Source organism: Strongyloides ratti, assembly GCF_001040885.1.
Source record: "Strongyloides ratti genome assembly S_ratti_ED321, chromosome : 1".
NCBI classification, from domain to species: domain Eukaryota; kingdom Metazoa; phylum Nematoda; class Chromadorea; order Rhabditida; family Strongyloididae; genus Strongyloides; species Strongyloides ratti.
In genome coordinates, this window is record NC_037307.1 from 5,731,406 (window position 1) to 5,751,775 (window position 20,370).

At 20.2% G+C, this 20,370-nt stretch overlaps 5 protein-coding genes across 5 annotated transcripts; 2 read left to right on the plus strand and 3 right to left on the minus strand.

The window, feature by feature from the left end:
* Positions 1-1,413: 1,413 nt before the first annotated feature.
* On the minus strand, positions 1,414-3,529 carry SRAE_1000183500 (Gamma-aminobutyric acid A receptor/Glycine receptor alpha family and Neurotransmitter-gated ion-channel transmembrane domain and Neurotransmitter-gated ion-channel family and Neurotransmitter-gated ion-channel ligand-binding domain-containing protein; the record flags this gene model as incomplete). The annotated part of the gene is made up of 5 exons (XM_024648839.1): positions 1,414-1,509; positions 1,590-1,858; positions 1,950-2,677; positions 2,728-3,068; positions 3,113-3,529. 5 exons carry the CDS (start codon positions 3,527-3,529, stop codon positions 1,414-1,416), a joined length of 1,851 nt encoding a protein of 616 aa, XP_024502776.1.
* Positions 3,530-3,773: 244 nt separating this feature from the next.
* SRAE_1000183600 (SMc04008-like domain-containing protein) lies at positions 3,774-10,514 on the plus strand (the record flags this gene model as incomplete). The annotated part of the gene is made up of 6 exons (XM_024648840.1): positions 3,774-3,815; positions 7,193-7,218; positions 8,314-8,590; positions 8,641-8,725; positions 8,770-10,122; positions 10,183-10,514. 6 exons carry the CDS (start codon positions 3,774-3,776, stop codon positions 10,512-10,514), a joined length of 2,115 nt encoding a protein of 704 aa, XP_024502777.1.
* A 969-nt stretch (positions 10,515-11,483) lies between these two features.
* SRAE_1000183700 (Hypothetical protein) lies at positions 11,484-12,108 on the minus strand (the record flags this gene model as incomplete). Its single annotated transcript, XM_024648842.1, has 3 exons — positions 11,484-11,502; positions 11,736-11,800; positions 11,860-12,108. The coding sequence occupies 3 exons, from the start codon at positions 12,106-12,108 to the stop codon at positions 11,484-11,486; spliced, it is 333 nt and encodes a 110-aa protein (XP_024502778.1).
* A 1,660-nt stretch (positions 12,109-13,768) lies between these two features.
* Positions 13,769-14,358, plus strand: SRAE_1000183800 (1,2-dihydroxy-3-keto-5-methylthiopentene dioxygenase; the record flags this gene model as incomplete). Its single annotated transcript, XM_024648843.1, has 2 exons — positions 13,769-13,897; positions 13,945-14,358. The coding sequence occupies 2 exons, from the start codon at positions 13,769-13,771 to the stop codon at positions 14,356-14,358; spliced, it is 543 nt and encodes a 180-aa protein (XP_024502779.1).
* A 472-nt stretch (positions 14,359-14,830) lies between these two features.
* On the minus strand, positions 14,831-16,691 carry SRAE_1000183900 (Transmembrane receptor, eukaryota family-containing protein; the record flags this gene model as incomplete). Its single annotated transcript, XM_024648844.1, has 3 exons — positions 14,831-16,315; positions 16,437-16,559; positions 16,599-16,691. The coding sequence occupies 3 exons, from the start codon at positions 16,689-16,691 to the stop codon at positions 14,831-14,833; spliced, it is 1,701 nt and encodes a 566-aa protein (XP_024502780.1).
* Between the last annotated feature and the right edge of the window lie 3,679 nt (positions 16,692-20,370).

Sequence of the window (20,370 nt, forward strand, 5' to 3'; positions counted from 1 at the left end):
CCCAAGCCTCCGTGGCGCAATCGGCTAGCGCGTTCGGCTGTTAACCGAAAGGTTGGTGGTTCAAGCCCACCCGGGGGCGGAGTTTCTTTTTGATTCATATTAATTATGTTTAATTATGTCCAAGAATAATGATACATTTTTAATTGATCACAATAATATATTATTACTTTTAAACTTGTCAGTTATTTTCAGAAATTGTAGTTTGAAAATGAATGAATTATTATAAAATATTAAAATTTTGATTATTTTTTTTTTTAAATATCTGTCCGTATGATATATTCTTTCATTTTGTAAATAATATTTACTTTAAAAATATTTTATAAGAAACTACTGGTTTTTTTTGGAAAGTTGTCTCACCATTGATTGTGTCACACGCCTTTTATTGCAATTTAAAATCAGTTTCTTATCATGTACCAAAAAGATGGATTTTGTTTAAATTTTATCAAAAATTTTTCTACTTAAATTTTGGTTTTCATGTACTGATGAAAATTGTTGTTTGTTGTTTTTTTTTAACAAACCTCCAGATAAGATAACTTTGAATACATATCAAACTACACATATATTGTTAATGGTGATTTAAAAAATTGTTAGTTGGATACAATTAAGTAAAATAGAACAATCTGGTGTTGTGTGACTATTATAAAATTTAGCATTTGCAACAATGTAATTGATTTCTATCATAAATTAGTTACAATAAGTGACACTATCACGCTTCTTTTCATAACTCAATTGACTCTTTAATTTTAAAATATATTTATTTACAATTTATAACTAAACCTACATTTATTTAATTTTTAAAACACAATGAATCGATTTTACTTTGTGTTTTTATTTATTTGTATGTTTTTAATAAGAGTTTAAAACTTTTTTTAAATTTATTTAGTATTATAACTTTCATATAATTTACAATTTTTATTTATTTGAAATTTATTATGTCTAACAATTGGTGATGTACAAAGTGTGGTGGTTTACAAAGGTCTTCCTATTAGATAAGTATAACGTACATACTCTTTTTAATACAAACTACCTAAAATATTACTTATATAAATGATAAGTAAATTATTAACTTTAGTTAATAAAAATAAAATTATAACAATTAATAAGAAAATTATTATTTAAAATTTAATAAAAATTATAAAAGAAAAATTTTTTTCTTATCACTTTATCACCTAAAATACACATCAATTTCCTTTATTTTAAATAATAATAAAAAGAAATTTTTTTTTTAATCACTTTATTATTATAAAAAAAATACACAATTAAATATAAATATCTTTTATTTTAAAAAAAAATTAATTACATGTTAACTTTAAAAATTAAAAAAAAAATTTTATTTATTGGTGCAGCATATACTATATTAAGTTAATGGGAAGACCTTCGTAAACCATCCTGTATATGTTGTAATTTTTTCATTCACATATGTGTGACACCAGTGGACATCCCAATATAGTAAAACCAGTAGAATATATTAAATGCAGTAAATAGTAATGGAAAAAGTTTTGCTGAAGTCTGTAAAATTAGATATATATATAGTTTGTTATTAGATATATACATAATAATTAAGAATTTTAAGGATATATATTACTTACAGAATCAATTTGTTCTCCACTTATTTTTCTTGTTTTTTTCTGAATTACGGTTATGTGTTGTTTCTTTTGTGATCCATTCTTTGATGAACGGGTAAGAACATCCCATGCACAATTTTGAGCACAACATGGTGATTTATTAATATTTTCCCTGTCATCAGAAGTTAAATGTGTACCATTTTGTTGGAGAAAATTGGTAGATCTCATTAACATATTAGGACTTTCACCTATCTGCTGATTTTGAAAGTTATTATTTTCATGGAAATAATCATCTTAAAAAATTAAAAATTAGTTATCATTTAATTAAATGATATTTTTTTTTTCTTTTATTAATAAAAAAAAAATTTAAAATATTAATGTTACCTGAAGGTAAACTACCTGAATACACATCATTGGTAGTTAAACATGGAGAATGAAAACTTATATTATGTGATGAAGGTAAGTTTACACGAACAGATTGATTATTAAATCTTGCTAACCATTGTTGTTCACTTTCACTTCTTGCCATTAATACTGCTCTTTCCTTTCTTGTTCTTTGTTTTTTGGCTTCAACCTTATCTGCATAACCAACAACAGCTAATTCAACTAAAGAAAGAAATATGAAGCCAACACATCCAAACATCCATATATCAAGTGCTTTTACATAACTTACTCTTGGTAAATTTTTCATAATATTACCAAATTGAAATGTTAATGCCATTAATGAGCTAACACCAAGAGTAATTCTTGCAGGTAATGCTTTTGTATCTATCCAAAATGCAATCCATGAGATAAAAACAGATAAATATGTTGGTAAATAAGCTTGAAGTACATAATAACCATATAGACGTTTAAAGACAAACACAACTTCTAATTGGTCCCATAAACCTGCTGTATAAACTAATGTATCTTTTCTATGACTAAATGAAATTAATTCAAAATCAGGTAGTTTTTTTGCATTAGGATCTGGTATAGTTACAGGATCCCATTCTCTCCATACAATCCTAACTTCTGCCGTATTATATGAATAAGATTCAAAAATTAAAGAACATTCTTGAAAATCAAATGGAAAATATTTTAAATCTATTCTACAAACACCAGTTAGGCTTACTCTAAACAAATAATTTTTTTTACCTATTATTTATATTTTTTATGGACATACCTATAATTTAGCCATAATGTACCATTTGGAAAAAGTAAAAGTAAAACATTTTGGGATGGTGATGCATGAATTTCAACTCTTTTTGTATTTATAAAACAGACATTTGGTGTCCATAGATGTTGAAGATTATGTGCTGATAAACTTAAGTTGGTTAAACAATAATTATTTGAACCATACTCAAGTCTAGCATCTATCCATATCTGTGAAAACCAAATATCTGCTGAAAATGAACTTGAAAATTCACTTATTTCTGTTATACTTTGCACTGTTAACTCAACAATAACAGATGTAGAATTTGTTGAGGGAAGTGTATTCTTGTCATAACTTTCATCAAAAAGTTTCTAGAAATTAATTAGAAAAATTAGTACTCTCAATACAACAATACCTTTATTAAATCTTTTCTTAATGTTTCATTCATTGGTATACATGAACTTGACATTTGTGTTTTTTTTATATTTTCGTTTAAATTTTGCATTTTTTCTTGAATTGAAGTTGAATCCACAACTTGAGTCCAGGGAGGACTTTTCGATATTTGTGTATTTTTCTGACTATTAATATTTTTAAATTTTGTATCATATCTATTGGTATGATGAATGCCGTAATTTGTAAGAGACTTATCTTGAAGATTAGGAATAGAACCAGAATTGAAATTATTACTTTTATTTTCAAAATAGTTTAAATCTAAATATTTGTTACCTGACATTTCAATATGTTTATCTGCAATCATTTGTAATCTAGTAGCATCTTCTGATGAAATTTTTGGTAAAATTAGGACCAGTCTTGCTAGATATGATATTATCATTTTGGTTAACAACATTAGATTCATTTAAACAATATTTCTAATAAAAATTTGTGGTACATGAAATAACTTATTATATAGTATAATGGATACATAGAATAAAAAAGATAAAAATGTATTTTTTTTGAAGAAACGTTTTATCTGGATAAATATAGTGTATTAGTGTTACGTTTAAATGGTACTCATAAACAAATAAGTCTATTGCATGCCAAAATTTTACATTTCAATGAAAATGGTATAATAGAACATGCTTGGAAATGTAATAATTTTAAGTATTTATGTTGTTCAAGTAAGGATATATTTTTTGGGGTTGTAACATCATAATTAATTTTAAAAATGGCAACAAAAAGTTATTTTATAACACATAAGATTTGTATTGAGAAATTATCAATTATTGATATTAGTTTTAAAAAAAAAAAACTATAAAAATGTTAAAAAATTTGGAAAAATTTAAATGGTTTTAAAAATTTTTTAATTGTAAAACAATATATTTTTTATCAATTCAATAATAAGACATTTTATTTCCCAAAAAAAAGTAGTTAATAATATATATTTATTTTGTTAATATAACAAAACATATCAAAGTAAATATATATTTTAGGTTTAATTTTTTTATATACATTTATTGTATAATTTTTATTATTTAAAAAACAGAGTTTTAAGAACAATTTATATCATGGAAATGTTTAATAACATGGTATATTATTTTTGTTTTTGTCATCTTTTATGAAGTACAAAAAAAGTAAGTTTTTATATTAAAATAAAATATAGAAAAAATTTTCAAGATATTTACTAAATTTTTTCAATTTTAAAAATGAATATTTAGTAATTTTAATCTAAAAACATTAAAGGAAAATTTTAATTCAAAAAATTTATGAGATTTTAAAGATTATTTAATATTCTTATAATTATATGATTATATTTTTACGATTAAAAATAATAATGGGTAGTTTTTAACTACATAAATATGTTTCATTATTAATATTACAGAGGAATATATAATTGTTGAAGAGATAGTAGGAAAATTTCCAAAAAAGTTATTAAATATCTTTTTTAAAAGATAATATTTTTGTGAATAGTAGCAATTTAGTTAGATAAAATACGTTGAATAATTAAAATTAAAATTTTTGGAAGTGACAATTATTATTATATAAAGCTCGGAAAAAAGTTTTTACTTATTATTTTTCATTGTTACTCATGAAATAGTTTTTATAGATAGCCAAAGATTATTATTTTTGCAAAGTAGTAAAAACAATATTATTTGAAAATAATTTGAAATTTAAATAGCAACACATATATTGTTTAAAATTTTTTTTTAGAAATTTGTGTAGCATTTATAGATAACATACAGATTATATTATATTTTAAATTTTTTTTTAGTTTTAAAGTTATATATAATTTAGACATTTCAAATAAATTTTTCAATAATGATATAATATTGACATAAATATCAATATTAAACTAAATTTATATTTCATATGGATTCATAAATAAAATTTGATAATGAACTATAAGTAATAATTATTTATTTTTCAAGTTGTTATTGTTTAAATTAAACGAAAAATAATTGAGAAATAAAGTATTTTTTTTTCCCAGAAATTTGGAGTAGTAAAATTTTATTACTTTATTTTATATGAGTTAGAATAAGACTGATAAATTGGTGTTTTAACAAAAAAAAATTATGGTAATTTTAATAATAAAATACTTTAAAAAATTATTAATTAATGAAATATATCTTAATTGAAAGCAGCAAAAAAAAAACATAACATTTAGACAAATAATATCATTAGCTTTAAATTCTTTATTAGGATGTTCAATTTATTAATATAATTAATTTTACTGTACTCATTAAATAACATAGGTTAATGTAAATATACTCTTCATACTTATTATACATTATGATAATATTTACAGTAATTTATTTAAAAATTTTGAAACAAAAAAAAACTATTTTACTAAAAATTTATTTTTAAAAATACCGTAATTTTATTATATTGATAAAAATATTTATCTTTTTAAAAAAAAAGATTAAATTTATAATTTGTCTAAAAAAAAAAACTGAAATTTCCTACATAATTATCGGTAAAAAATAAAATATGCCGATTTTTATTTAAATATCAATACGATCAAAAAAATGTACCATATAATATTCATATATAATATGATGTAAACATTTGAAGAGAAAACAAAAATTTTATGTTATCTACTTTAAAAATAAAATATATTATTAGGTATTTTTTCTACACAAAAAAAAATATTATTTAACTAAAAAAATTTAGTGCTTATTGTCTATTTATAAATATACTATAAAGCTTAAACTTAAAATTTATTATAATTTAATATTTTTTAAGATTTAATTAAATAATTTTTTTAAAATATTTTGTTATAATATTTTTTCATGAATTAAAAATTTTATACAAAAAATAATAAGGATAAAATTTAACACTACCAGAGGACAATAACATTATTTAGAATAGTATTTTTATAATGTAAAAATCTAACAATTATAAAAAGGTATATAAATATTAGTTGGAGAGTATGGATTTGTCTAAATTTACGATTACTTCAAATATTGATAACATAAAATCCATAGTATATATATTTTAAAAGAATTAAATAAAGGAAATATCCATATTTAAAAAAAAATACTATAATTGTGAAATGTTTATTACAAAATTTATTTATAATCATTTTCTCAATAAGTAGTTAAAATTTAAGAACATATATGTTTAAAAATAATAACATCATTTTGATGTATATTCATGAATGATTATTTTAAATTTTTAAATTGAAAATTAATATTTTTATAAGTGAATAATGAGATTGTAATATGTTAAGTAAAATGGCAATTCAACCATATGATAACCTTTTAATAGATTATCAATTATATATACAAACAAACGAAAAATGCATTTATTAAAAATTAAATATATATTTTTATTTTATAGGATGATGGTTTTTTTTTTTGTTAAAATTTTTTAGAAAAGACAATCTTAAAATGATAAAAAAAATAGATATAAAAAAATTTGTTTTTCGGTAATTGAAAAAGAAAAAAATGTAATAAAATATTCAATGGATTATGGTTTTTCTTAATTAAATAAATATTTGTAAATATCTCAAAATTACTATTCTTTAAGTTACATTTTTTTTTAACAAATACTATTAGCATGATAATATTATGCATGAATTCTTATATCTGTCCTATATTACTTACCAAAATAGTCCAAAATTGTCACTTGTATACCAATAAAATTGATATCTTGTCATTTATATGTCTTTTTATCATATGAGTAGTTTCAAGAACTTAAAATAATTAATTTTTGGTACAAATTATTTAAGGGAATAGATATGTTTTTTTAAATTACTAATAATAATTAATTTTGTTTATTAATTAAAAAAAATTTTTTTTGTTGTAAATCAATTTAAATTAATTATCACATATTTATTTCAAATTTCTTAATATATTTAACAGATTTTATTAATTCTTTCTTTTTATTTTCAATACGTTTTTAACAATTTTTTTTTTCTTTATTATTATTTTTTTATAATTGTGTATTTTTATTTTCAGGTAATATCTTTATATTATATTTTTATTATTTTACTAGTTATAATTAAACTATCACTTATTCATTAATTCATTATAGATAGTAAAAAATTATTGTCAAGATAAAAAGTCAAAGAGAAAAAAAAATGTAAGTTTTATTTTTAGTTTTTTATAATAAAATTTTCTTCCATTTTTTTTTATTAAAAATAATTAATTACTTAAATAATAATAAATTTATAAAATCATACAAATGACCATAAATATATTTAGTGTGCAAGTCTTTAAAAAAAAATCTCATTTTATTATAATTAAAATTTTTATAATATAAGAAATAATTCAAAATAACAATGTACACGTTTCTAAAATTCATGCCTATTCATCATTGTTATTGAACAACATATTAAATATATAACAACAAACTTCACAGTTTAAGCATAGTTTTATTACATAGCTTTTTGAGATTTATTGTTTATTAACATCAATAATTATAATAAACATGATTTGGAACAAACATTGAAAAATTTTATTTCATTTTTCGTACTAATTGTTAGAATAATCAATAAATATTTTTAATATACATTTCTTTTTAACAACAATTACATATTTTATAATTTTTGAAATGTTATATTATTTATTAAAAAATTTTTTGATAACAATTAAATAATAAAAATATATGGAAGCATTTTGCATTTAAAATACTAGCATATTGTTAATTTATGTTTATGGAAATTCTAGATTATTCTTTAATATTAGATAAAACATATTTATAATTTAATTTTTATTGAATATTTATCAGAAGAAAAAACATCATTTGGTGTCAGTAAATTTTAATGAAATAATTTAATAATTATTTTGAAAAAAAAAATTGTATTATTATATAATATTTAAATATAACAAAAATTTTTATTTTTATTGAAATACTCTGGAAATATAATATTTTTTTTAATGGATAAAATAACTTTTTAAAAATATCACTTTTATTTTAAAGTAAAAATAAAAATTTAATTATTTTAGAATTAAGTATATACTTATTTAGTTATTACTATTAGTATAAATTATAAGTTTACCTTTTAACTCCACCCATCAAATATGTTGTGATAAGTTTATGTTAAACCAAAAACGGTCCTAAAAGTTTCCTGCAACGACCTTGGTAACACGTAACCGTTTATGTGTCTTATAGTGTTTACACTAAATAAAATAATTTGTGTTTTTAATCGAATAGAATTATATAAAATTGTTTTAGTTCATCAAATGAAATTATGCCGGTTGATAACATAAACAAGCTATCAGATAATATAAAAACAGGAGTTAAAGAAGAAGTCGATTTACCGTCTTCAAAATCATGTATTTCAAAGTCAAATATGCCAAAGAGTACATTAAATGATGTTTCATTTGAACCAATGACCATAGAGGAAATGAGTAACCAAAGTGGTCTTGTAAAAGCATATAATTACATGAAAAAATTTCATGTTAATAAAAACGCGGAAGCTCTATTCTTTTATTTAACAAACTTAGCGCAGGTATTTTAAAACATTTAAAGATGTTATGTATAAATTTTTATTTTTTATAGATTCAATTTACTTCGGAACTTGCCTGTTGTACTGATCTTGAAACATTATTGTATGACATTTCTCAATGTAAAAACATTTATAATAGTAAGTTTATACAATTATAATATATAATAATAATTATTTTTTAGAAGATACATTAAAGCTAGCTAATTTTATTAGGCAATGTCTAACAAAATATACTAAAAATGATAAAAAATCTTTAAGAAGTGAAATGGAGTCATCAGAAAGTCAAACTCCTACTACCAAAAAAAGAAACAAACCTATTATATATCAAGGAAAACGACGTTTAACGGGACTTTATGGTGAGAATGACAATCTTCCACCTTCACCAGTTGTTACAAAAAAATCTAAAAAATCTGATTCTGGTAGTATGAAAGTAATAAATAGTTTATTAGATCAAACAGTTTCATGTGGTCCTTCATTTGGTGAGTCATTAAATCAAGTAAAACAAAAAAAATCACCTATAAAAAAAAGGGGACCACAGGTAATTGATTCAACTTCAATTAATGTAAAAGAGGAAGTTGATTCTAATGATAAAGATGAAATAGTAGTTACTAAGAAGCCAAATAAGAAAGGTCACAATATTAAATTTGTGGATGAAGTTTACCCTAATACACCAATTGTTCAAATTCGGGAATTTGAACTTATTCCAAATGAAAGAACTCATTTTCAACCAAATATGGTATCTAATAATATTGCAATAGATTATAATACTATGAATGAAGGAACGGTTATGAGACGTCATTTGGATGATGAAGAAAATTCAACAGATGAGGTAAAAGAGGTAGAAAATGAGTTACCATATGAGATATCAAAGATTGACAGGAGATATGTAGAGGGAATTCCTTTATCATATGAAATAGTAAACCAATATATCTATGAAATTTTAAAAGATACTAATCCTGTAAAATATCCTAAACATGCACTATACAAAGAAACACCAGATTATAGACAATATTTAGAACATTTAAATACAGAACAATCAAATGGGTTAAGGGCTTTTCATGATAAAAATTCTATTACAAATCTTCATGATGAAACTATCAAAAAAGTTGATGTTGGGGCTGATGATATAATTGAATATAATTTTGATGTTCCAGTTCGAAATAATGAAGGAATTCCAGAAGAAAAGGATAAGGATAAAGCTTTAACTTTAGTTGAAAAACTAAAAACAATAAGAGGTCCCGTATCTGGTGAAATTAATTCTATAATGGCAAAATTAAGAGAACAGGGAGTTATAAAAGCAGCAAATGATGCACTTGATAGGTCTCCAATGAAAAAATGTCCTGAAAGAAAACCATTGATTAATAATGTTGATGATATGAGTTCACTAACTCCGGAATCATACTTACCTACAAATAATCAACGTGGTTCATGGGAATTGGCATCTGTTGTGACACCTCCTTCTGTAGGTGGTGGATGGACTTCTATGAATAGTGGGCAATTGAATAGAGAAAATACATTTTCAGAAAGTAGAGCACGTGAATTAAATATAATTCCTTGTAAATTTTATGAAAAAGGAAACTGCCATTTTAATTTAGAATGTACCAATTTACATGGTAATGAACAAACTGTTGGATACAAAAAGGCATGTGGAATTGTTATTAATAATAAAAAAAAATCTTATGAATATGACAAAGAACGGCACGGTAATATAAGAAGAAATTATGATAATTCTTCAAGGCGACGGATATCACCTCAACCTGAATATAGGATAGATAATGATGACAAAGATCGTAACAGAAAACGACGTTTAGATGATGAAAGTCGTCGAAATCCATCTACCAAAAGACCAAATTATGTATCGAAACACAGGGATGATGATTATGATGTTGTAGCTGATAGAAGATATTTAACTGCTTCTCATGTATAGTGCGAATTTATATTTTTTTTATATTAGAGATATCTGAAAATACATTTATATTTATCTTTGACTATACTAATATTTAGACATGTCTAAAAATTTACCCATTTTTTTATTTCGTAAAACGGGAAAATACATAAGTTATATGTCTATCCATTTTAATAAAGGTTTCTTTTTTTATAAATTGAATATTTTTTTTAATATAAGAATTGTTTTTTTTATAAAAAAGTGGCTTCAGAAATTTTTTGTATTTTAACAATATATTTTTATAAAAACATTAAAATTATTTTAGGTGAAATATTTTGTATTGACAAATGAAAAGATTTTAGTAAAAAAATTTTTAATTTTAAGAACATCAAGTGACTTAAATATTTATTATTTATTTAAAATTTTAACAATGTATTTTATCATGATTTTAATTTTTAATTTATAAAATTTAATAGTTTTTAATATTTTTTTATTAGGATAAGAACATATACCAATAGTAGATTATAAATTAAATACCACATATAATTTTATAATGCTTTAAGTAATGAATGTAAAAAAAAATAATATGTTATCATTTGTTTATCTTTTATCTTTGTAATTATATTGAAAAAAAAAATACCATTTAATTAAAAAAAATTTTATTATTATTTGTTGTTATTTAAAAGATATTCTGTGATATATAAATATAAAAAAAAATTTAAAGTATAATTATCATTTAATTAATTATAATTATTTTTTCTTTATTTGCGTAACACTTTTGTTTTGAAATAATAATAACTTTTGATTCTTAAATTATTATTTAGAATCAACAAAACAACTAACGGTGAAAAATTTAATAAAAAACTGCTCCATCCTTTGGTTAATAAAATAAAAACAAAAAATATATTTTCTATTGTGTTGTTATTGTTATATGTATATAGAATATATTCAGAAAGTAATGTTATAAGAAGAAAAAAAAATTCAACCAAATTAACAATAATATATATAAAATCACTTTGTGTTTGCCTTACTTCTATTACTGTATTATAACAAAAATTATTTCGTCGATGAATAACTTTAATACCAGTTATGATTGTTAGGAGAAATATAATAAGACAGGCAACTGAAAAATAAACAATACAATTAAAATTAACATCTACTGAGAACCATTCTGATTTTTTGTATTTTAATTGTAAAAATTCAATACTTTCATCTGAATACATGGAAAATTTTGCAAAATATATTTGACATAATAAAATATACCAACATGGAATAAGACTAATTATAATATTTCCAACAATAATATATATTACTCTTTTTTTTACATACTAAATTATTAATATTTATAAATTATTTTTATAATATTTATATTAAAAAATAAACTTACATAAATAATATCATAATTTAAAAATATTGATAAAAAATGTATAGCAGAGATACAACAGCATGATGTAAATAAATATGATTTTAGGAGAAGAAAAAATGTATACAAAATAGTTAAATTATATGATGATTCATTATTTATTAATTTGACAAATGGTTTATACTGTTCAACAAAAATTTTTGCAAGACTAATTCCATGAAGCATAATATTTACAAAAATATGAAAAACATAAAATTTGTAAAAAGGAGCCATGAAATTGATATCTTTTTTAAAATTATATATTATTGTTTTAACAACCAAAATACTTAATAATGATAATAATAAATAGAAAATCACATGGATAGTTAATGATGTTGTAGAAATATTTGGTGATAAGAAAAAAACTTTAACATCTTTAATGTCAAAAAAACTTGTGTTAGAGTTATTCATAATTAATAAATGTATAAAAAAAATTTTAATTTTATGTTTTTATAATATTTTATTAGATGGTTTCCATTATTATATTTTATTATAAGGTTTCAATATTTTTCAATTAAAAGATTATTTAAATTTATACGTCATTTATATTTGTAATTTTTTATTTTATTTTTAATAAAATCCTTTTTATATAATAATATTTAATAATTTAACCTTGATTTTTCGTTCTTTATAAAGGGGCTATTATAAGATCAATTATTTTTGAATTATACGATAAAAAAAAATGAAAAAAAAAGTATTTTATGAAAAAGTTTTTTTTTAATTAACATACATGTGTCTTATTAATATTTATAATTAGAAAAAAAATTCTATCAAATACTGTATTAAATGTAAATATAAAAAAAAATATTACCTTAAAAAAATTCAGGTTTTAATAGTAAACAATATTGAGAAAATTTTTTGTTTTTCATCAATTTTTTTATAGAAATACTATTGAATGTTTTTTTTTTCCTATATTTTTATAAATCAAGTATTTATTTTCCTTATACTTGTAAATGTAACAAAACTAATATTATTTTTAGGACACGACAAATTATATTTTATCTAATTTTATTATCAAAAATTTTTCTCCAATCTTAAATTTGTATTTTAAAAGTTATTAATAATGTATATATATAAATTTTTCTTTTTTCAAAAATTGAACATAAATGATTTTTATATTTAATGTTATGTTTATTTAACTTATCAATTATTTTTTTAAAAAAATAACATCTTATTTATATAGAAATATTGTTATTTAACAAGGTTAACATGAATTAACTTTATCACATGTTATAAGGTAATATTTATTACACAATGATACATTTAATTTTTTTTTTTAAATCTTATGAAGCTCGTGATTTTACAATATTATACAATTACAAAATTAAGGTTACTTTTGTTTTAATATATTTTTTTTTTGATCAAGTAATTAATTATACGACTTTATAATAAAAAAAAATTTTTTTATTGTAATATTTAATAATAAACAATTGCACTTATTAATTTTTGAACTTAGTAAAGTTTTTTAAAAAAATAATGACACTATCTAAAAATATCATTTGATGTATGTTAATCTCTATTTGTAAGTCCTTTTTTTTGTGTTATAAAAAATATAAATATATGATTATCAATATATAGAAGGTCATCTATATTTTGATTATAATTATCAAGTCGTCCTTCACACTTATGTTTGTTAATATAAAATTTATACTCTCTTATAGTGTCATTCATTTTGGAATAGTTTCATACATTTTATGGCTGTATATTTTGTAAATTACAATCTTTTTAAGTGTAATAACCAATTATGCAGCAAACCTTGGTTATTTTTTTTTTTAAAACTTGATTTTATTTTTGCATAAAAAAAAATTATTATATTTATTAATTAATTTTTGATTTATATAAAATAATAATTTTTTTTTTAGTAAATAGATATTATTTTTTAGTTTAAAAAAAAATGCCTTACCAAGTTAAAGCATGGTTTATGGTTGATTCAAGTGAGAATCCAAAAGAAATGTGTCATTATGATATACCACGTTTAGTTTCTGCTGATTATTTAGCAAGTATTGGTGTAAGATTTGAAAAGGTAAGACATAGAAAAAATATATATATTAAATAAAAATATTATTATAGATTTCTGTTGATGAGGGTATTGATAAAGTTATAGAATATGGTAAAAAAATTGGTTATGAATGCCATGATATAGTTACTATTAATGAGAATATAGAAAATTATGATGAAAAACTTAAGTGTTTCTATACAGAACACCTTCATACTGATGATGAGATAAGAATTTGCTTAGATGGTTCTGCTTACTTTGATGTAAGAGATAAGGACAATCAATGGATAAGACTTAAATTTACTGTTGGAGATTTGATTGTCCTCCCAGCCGGTATTTACCATAGATTTACTGTTGATTTATCTAATAATGTTAAAGCTCTTCGCCTCTTCAAATCTAATCCATCATGGCAAGCTTACAATCGTGATGAACAGGTTGATTCAATGAAAATTCGTTCAGAGTACTTGGCAAGGATAAATAGTAGATAAAGATTGGCAAAAAAAAATTACACTTTTTTTTGTAACATTTTAATATTTCTATCAAATATCTACTATGTAGATATTTATCATTCAAATTGAATTAACAAAAATATTACAATCAATCTTTTATAATGAAAAGTTTTTTATTATAATGACAATTTTTTTATAAATTAAAAAATATTTTTTGAAATTTTCAAGTTTAATTTTGATTCTTTTTTTTTAAGTAATAACTATTTTATAATATTGTTTAATTGTCAAAAAAAAATAATGATACCATTATCTTAAACATTATTTTATTAACAATTTATAAAATGTATTACAATAAAAATATTTAAAGAAAATGTTTAATTTTTAAAATTATATATTTATTTAACAATAAAAAAAATTATTACAATATTATTTTGTTAGTATTTTTTTTATAAAAATTATATTTAAATATATACACGTCTTAATTTTAAAAATAATTAATCAAGTGATTGAACTAGTTTAATAGAATATTTGTATCCGTATTTTTGTGTGTAAAGTTAATTTCGCTGTTTTCTTCATCACTTGATAAATCTTTATTTACAAATACTCCTGGAATATTTTCCATCTCATTTTCTATTGTGAGAAGGTTATTAACACGATTTATGTTTTCATAAAGACCATTTGAAGTAAGGGGAAAAGAATTTTCATCATCTTGGTTAAGTTTAAAGTATGGATTTGTTTGTTGTGGTCTAAATTTGTATCCAACAATTATAAAAAATAAAAGAGAGGATACCTCAACAATTACATCAGAGAGATATATATAGTCAAATGGTGCAGATAAATCAATTAAAACTTTTGAAACTCGAGTAATATAAGCATAACCAATTGTTATTGCATAAAATTCTTGAAATAGGCGTAATTTTTGAAGATTCATTGCTGCTTTTCCATCTGTGTTGGCACCTTTTTGAAGATGACGTACCGACCACAGAATTGGTAGTAAAATTAAAAAACAACAAACAATATCAAAAAATACAAATATTTCAAACCAAAATTGATATCCAGAATCACTAAATTCACTTTCTTGTAATATTATTAATGCTACATTATCTAATATTTGTAATGGTAAAACTAACATTAAAATATTTCGATCTCTAGTAGTAAAATAATTTTTAAAAAAAGTATATCCTGTGCCAATAAGTACAATTGTTCCAAATAATAATGTACCTTTAATTAGATGAGTAATGTAAAATAAAATTGTCCAAAATTCACGTTGATGACCCGCAACAGAAACATAGTAATAATTAATTCCATGAAATAATAAAGACATACATTTTAATGTAATTAAAATTGTCATTAAATAGTGAACTTTAAAAATTTCTTCTTTTTTTGAATTACATAATCCATTTATCCAGACAATTTCAGCAAATATAAATGCAAATGTGAGATAAAGATAAAGTTGTGGTTTTGGTATATCACCAGCAGATAAGTATGAATTTTCATTTTTTTCCACAATATCTAAAATAAAATTAACAGCTACTCGAGCATCAAAACCATTCTCCTTATAATTTAAACAATTATGAAAAATTAAATTATATAATCCACGTTGTTTGTCAGTAAAACGTATTGCAAATGAACCCGAAAAAGAATTCCCAACTTGTGTTAAAGGAATATAATGTTTGTATTCACCTTCAATGTCTTTAGTACTAAATACATAATCTTTTAATTTTTTTAAAACTCCTTTCTCTTCAACTTTTTTTTGTGAATATAAATCTGTTGAGTCATCATCCAAGATATCCCAACAATTATCAATATTAGGACATACTGTCAAATTTTTGATATGTCCGCTCCGAATTATACCAAGATTTTTTTTAGAAAAATTAAATATAAAAAATAGTGTATCTAAATTTTGATCCTGATTTTGAAGTTGACATACATATGGATTTGTTCTCGTTCCTTCAATTATTGTTTTTCCACGACTGAAGGTAAAACCAATGTCACCCTACAAAAAATTATACTTTAATTGACATCCCTAAATCAAAATAATAATATATTACTATAACATTTATATTGTATTATAAAAAAAAACCTAATAATAACTTTTTTTAATAAATTATATTTACCAAATTATGTTCATGATTAGACAACACCTCATCAGGTACTGTAAAATTTGTTAGTTTAAATTGAAATGTTCCAATTGTATCAAAACCAAAACTACTAATATGAATATTTCTACGAAAATCATTCTAAAAAATATTAAAAGATTAATTGATTTACTAACTTACTTTTAATGATAAGTGATGTATTTTTCCATTACAAATGATTATTGATATCAAACCAAAAAAAAAATGTAAATAAAACTTCAAAAAACTAGTCATTTCAGTAAAAATATTCCTTTTCTTTTTTTAAACATAAATTAAACCTTATTATAATTTAATAATTTTAAAATAAAATATATTCATTTAACTTTATTAATGTTATTTTTTTTTATATAAAAAATTTATAAGTAGAATGATGGCTTATTTTAAATGAGGTTTGTATATATTTTTATTGTGTCAAAACTCCAAAAATAACATTCTTTCCGTGGTAAGACAATGTATTGCGTTTCTACTATTTTCTAAAAACCTTATTTCTTCTTTTTTTTTAAAAAGATTGTTTTTATTTCTAGGTTTGTCAGACACATTTCCTATTATCACATCATTAAATTTTTTTTTTTTTTGAAAAACCTATTAATTGTTATATTTTTTGTATCGTAAAATATCATCCATAGTTTGACTAATGTAATGTTATATTATTTTGTTTGGAAAAAAAAATTTTTTATATTGACTTGGTATATGTTAGAAAATTACTTAAAGTATTGTTTAACCCGAATTTATTACTAATTTTTATCACTACAAATTACTTTTTAACATTTTATTATTATAATTTTTACCAATATATATCTTTTTAGATATGTTAAATATAAAGCGTGTTACAATGAGTAATTTTAACGATAATTCAAATTAATTATCATGTATAGTAATTTAATAAAATAATTAAATTCATTAACTATATTTTTTTTTGTAAATATTTTTAACATTTAGTATACTACTTCATTTTTTTTTGTTTTTGATTAATTAATAAACAATTATTTTACTTTAATTTTATTTCTATAAAGTAATTTTTTTTTACTTAAGAACTTAAGTCATGTTTTTATAAATTTATTGTAAGCTGGTAACAAATGTTACTTATTTAATTTTTTTATAAATTGCTTTAAAAATAAAATAATTTCCTGGTAAACTTTAGTTTCACTTCTACTGCATTTATTTTCTTATTCAAACAATGAAACTTTATTTATATTGAATAATAATTGTTCCTCCAACATTATTGAAATTCTATAGTTGTATAGTAATAAAATGCAAATAAATAAGTTTTAACTTTCAATTTAAATATTATCTCTTTCAAATCGCTTTTTTGTCAATTATTTTATTAACACAAAATTTATTTACTTTTGATAAGACTATTTTTAGGAAAAATAAAAAAGTTGAATGACCATTAAAATTGTATTAATTTTTATTTTAATGATAGAATAACTATAAATGTTTGGCAAAGCAAATGAAAACACACCATTTGATGTAAGTTTTTAAAAAATAAATATTTTTATTTTAATATCATTTATTATATTTTTAAAATTTTTTTACTTTAATTAAATTTTTAATACTTTCTTGAAAATGACATTGGCTAAAGATCAACAAATTATTTCATGTTGGTATGGTCATATCAATTTTTTTGAACATAAATATAATCGTTTTAAGATAAAATTTTATTTTATAGTTTTATATTTAAACTGAATTACTTATCTATAATTTTTTTTTATTGAAAAATTTTCAAATTTTAAAAAAAATAATATATATATATGTTTAAAGGGATAAGTTAGCTTTTGGTATAGGTGAATTTAGACCAGTTTACAAAATAGATTTCTCTTGTAATATTTTAGAACTGGATTTTATACATTCTTTAAAAATAAAATAAAAAAATACTTTTAGCAAAATTTAAGCTGTTTGATAACACAATAACTATAAATTATAAAGATTACATTTATTCTCACTATTATTTTGTATCTATTTTTTTTTTTTGGTCTTTTTATTATCAGTACAATTGTCAAAAGAGATTAAAAAATTTATTGAAGTATATTCTATGTTTGTAGGTAGTTAATATTACATTTTTATCAACTAATTAGATAAACATGTAATAAGTGGAACATTTTTTATATTTTGAATCGTGTATCATATTATTTTATCATTTCATTTTAGTGTAGTTTATATTTATCACATTCTTTTCAGATCTTAATGCATTATCAGTAGTTTTATTTTAAACTAAATATTGCTATAAAATTAAATAATCTTAAACAAAATGTATTAAATAGACATTCAAAAAATTATTATGTATGAATATTGTTAAATCAAAACTTTTAGTTATTCATTTATCCATATATATAAAAATTATTTTTATAAAAATATTACCATACCATTTATTAGAATTATATTTTAACTATAAAATTTTAAAACATTTAATTTACTTTTACTGTCTAATTATAGATTAATTTATATTTATTTGAGTCATCTGTTACTAAATATAATTTATTATATTTATATACCTTTTAATAAAATTTACCATTCTAGAAAAATAGAATATTATACAGTAATTGTTTTATAAATGACATAAATTAGGTATTATGATTATTATATAATTGTACTTTATTTACAAGAATAGATTTTATTTTAAAAGTTTATTGAACACGAATTAAAGTCTTTTGTTTCACTTTCATTATTATTAATCTAATAACTGTTATGAACCTACTTAAAATTTTCTATTCCTTCTTATTTTTGAATGTCTAATTATTAATATATAACAATTATAAGTATCTAAAATTATTTTATTTATATGTATCTTATATTATGTTGTATTTTTATAATCAATTAGTTTTTAAAAAAAAAATTATTTATATAAAAATGTTACAGTTACTGAACTTTTAACCAACTTTAACTAATTATTTATTTCAAATGTTTAATAATTTTAATTTTAAATGTCATTTTAAAATCTATTGACTTATTAAATAGTAACTTATGTTAGTTTTTATCTTAGAAACAATGTTATAGATAAGTATATTTTAAAAAATACTTTTTTTTTTAAGTATGTAACAATACACCTAACCTAATAATATTTTTTTAGTTTATTTAATTGTTACTTAAACTTTAATTGTATTCTAACTTTTTTTTTCTCAATTGAACATCTTCTTTTTTTTTTAATTATAATATAATTTATATTTTTAGTTTATAAAATTATTTTAAAGTACTGTTTGGTTAACTTTATTATTAGTCTTGAAAAAAAAAATTACATTTATAAATGTATAAATTATGAGTTTTGTAGTGATAGTGTGACATTATTAAAAATTTATATATGGACTATTTTTAATATACTTTATATAACTTTATTAATATTTTTATAAAAAAATAACAAAAATATTTTGAATTTTATTACTAAGTAGAAGTGTATCAAATGCTCAACTGTTAAATATTCATTATTGCTAGTAAGTAGATTTTTGTAAGATGAAAATTTTAGTATGTAAATAACATTGTATAACATTATAATATATTTATCAATATTAAAAGCTATGAACTAATTAATTATAAAAAAAAAGTGTATATTTATACTTTAATTAAATTATAATTAAAATGTTTAGATATTTTGGATAAATAGATGGTATTTTTTTTTTCATTTGTAGATTGCATAAATTTTTGTCATTCTATTATTATGATTACATTTATACTCTCGATACATTTATATTTTTAAACACTTAATACTATTTTTACATTTTTATTAAAATTATTTTTCAGTCTATGAAATAAAATAGTTTCCTGTATAATATATATATATATATATATTACATTAAATATAAATGATTGTAATATAAGTTAAATTTTTATACGTTCACTGTATACATTTTATGTGTATGATCATGATTTTTAAAATATTCAAATTTTAGAAAATATTTAATTTGTGTTTTAATCATTATTT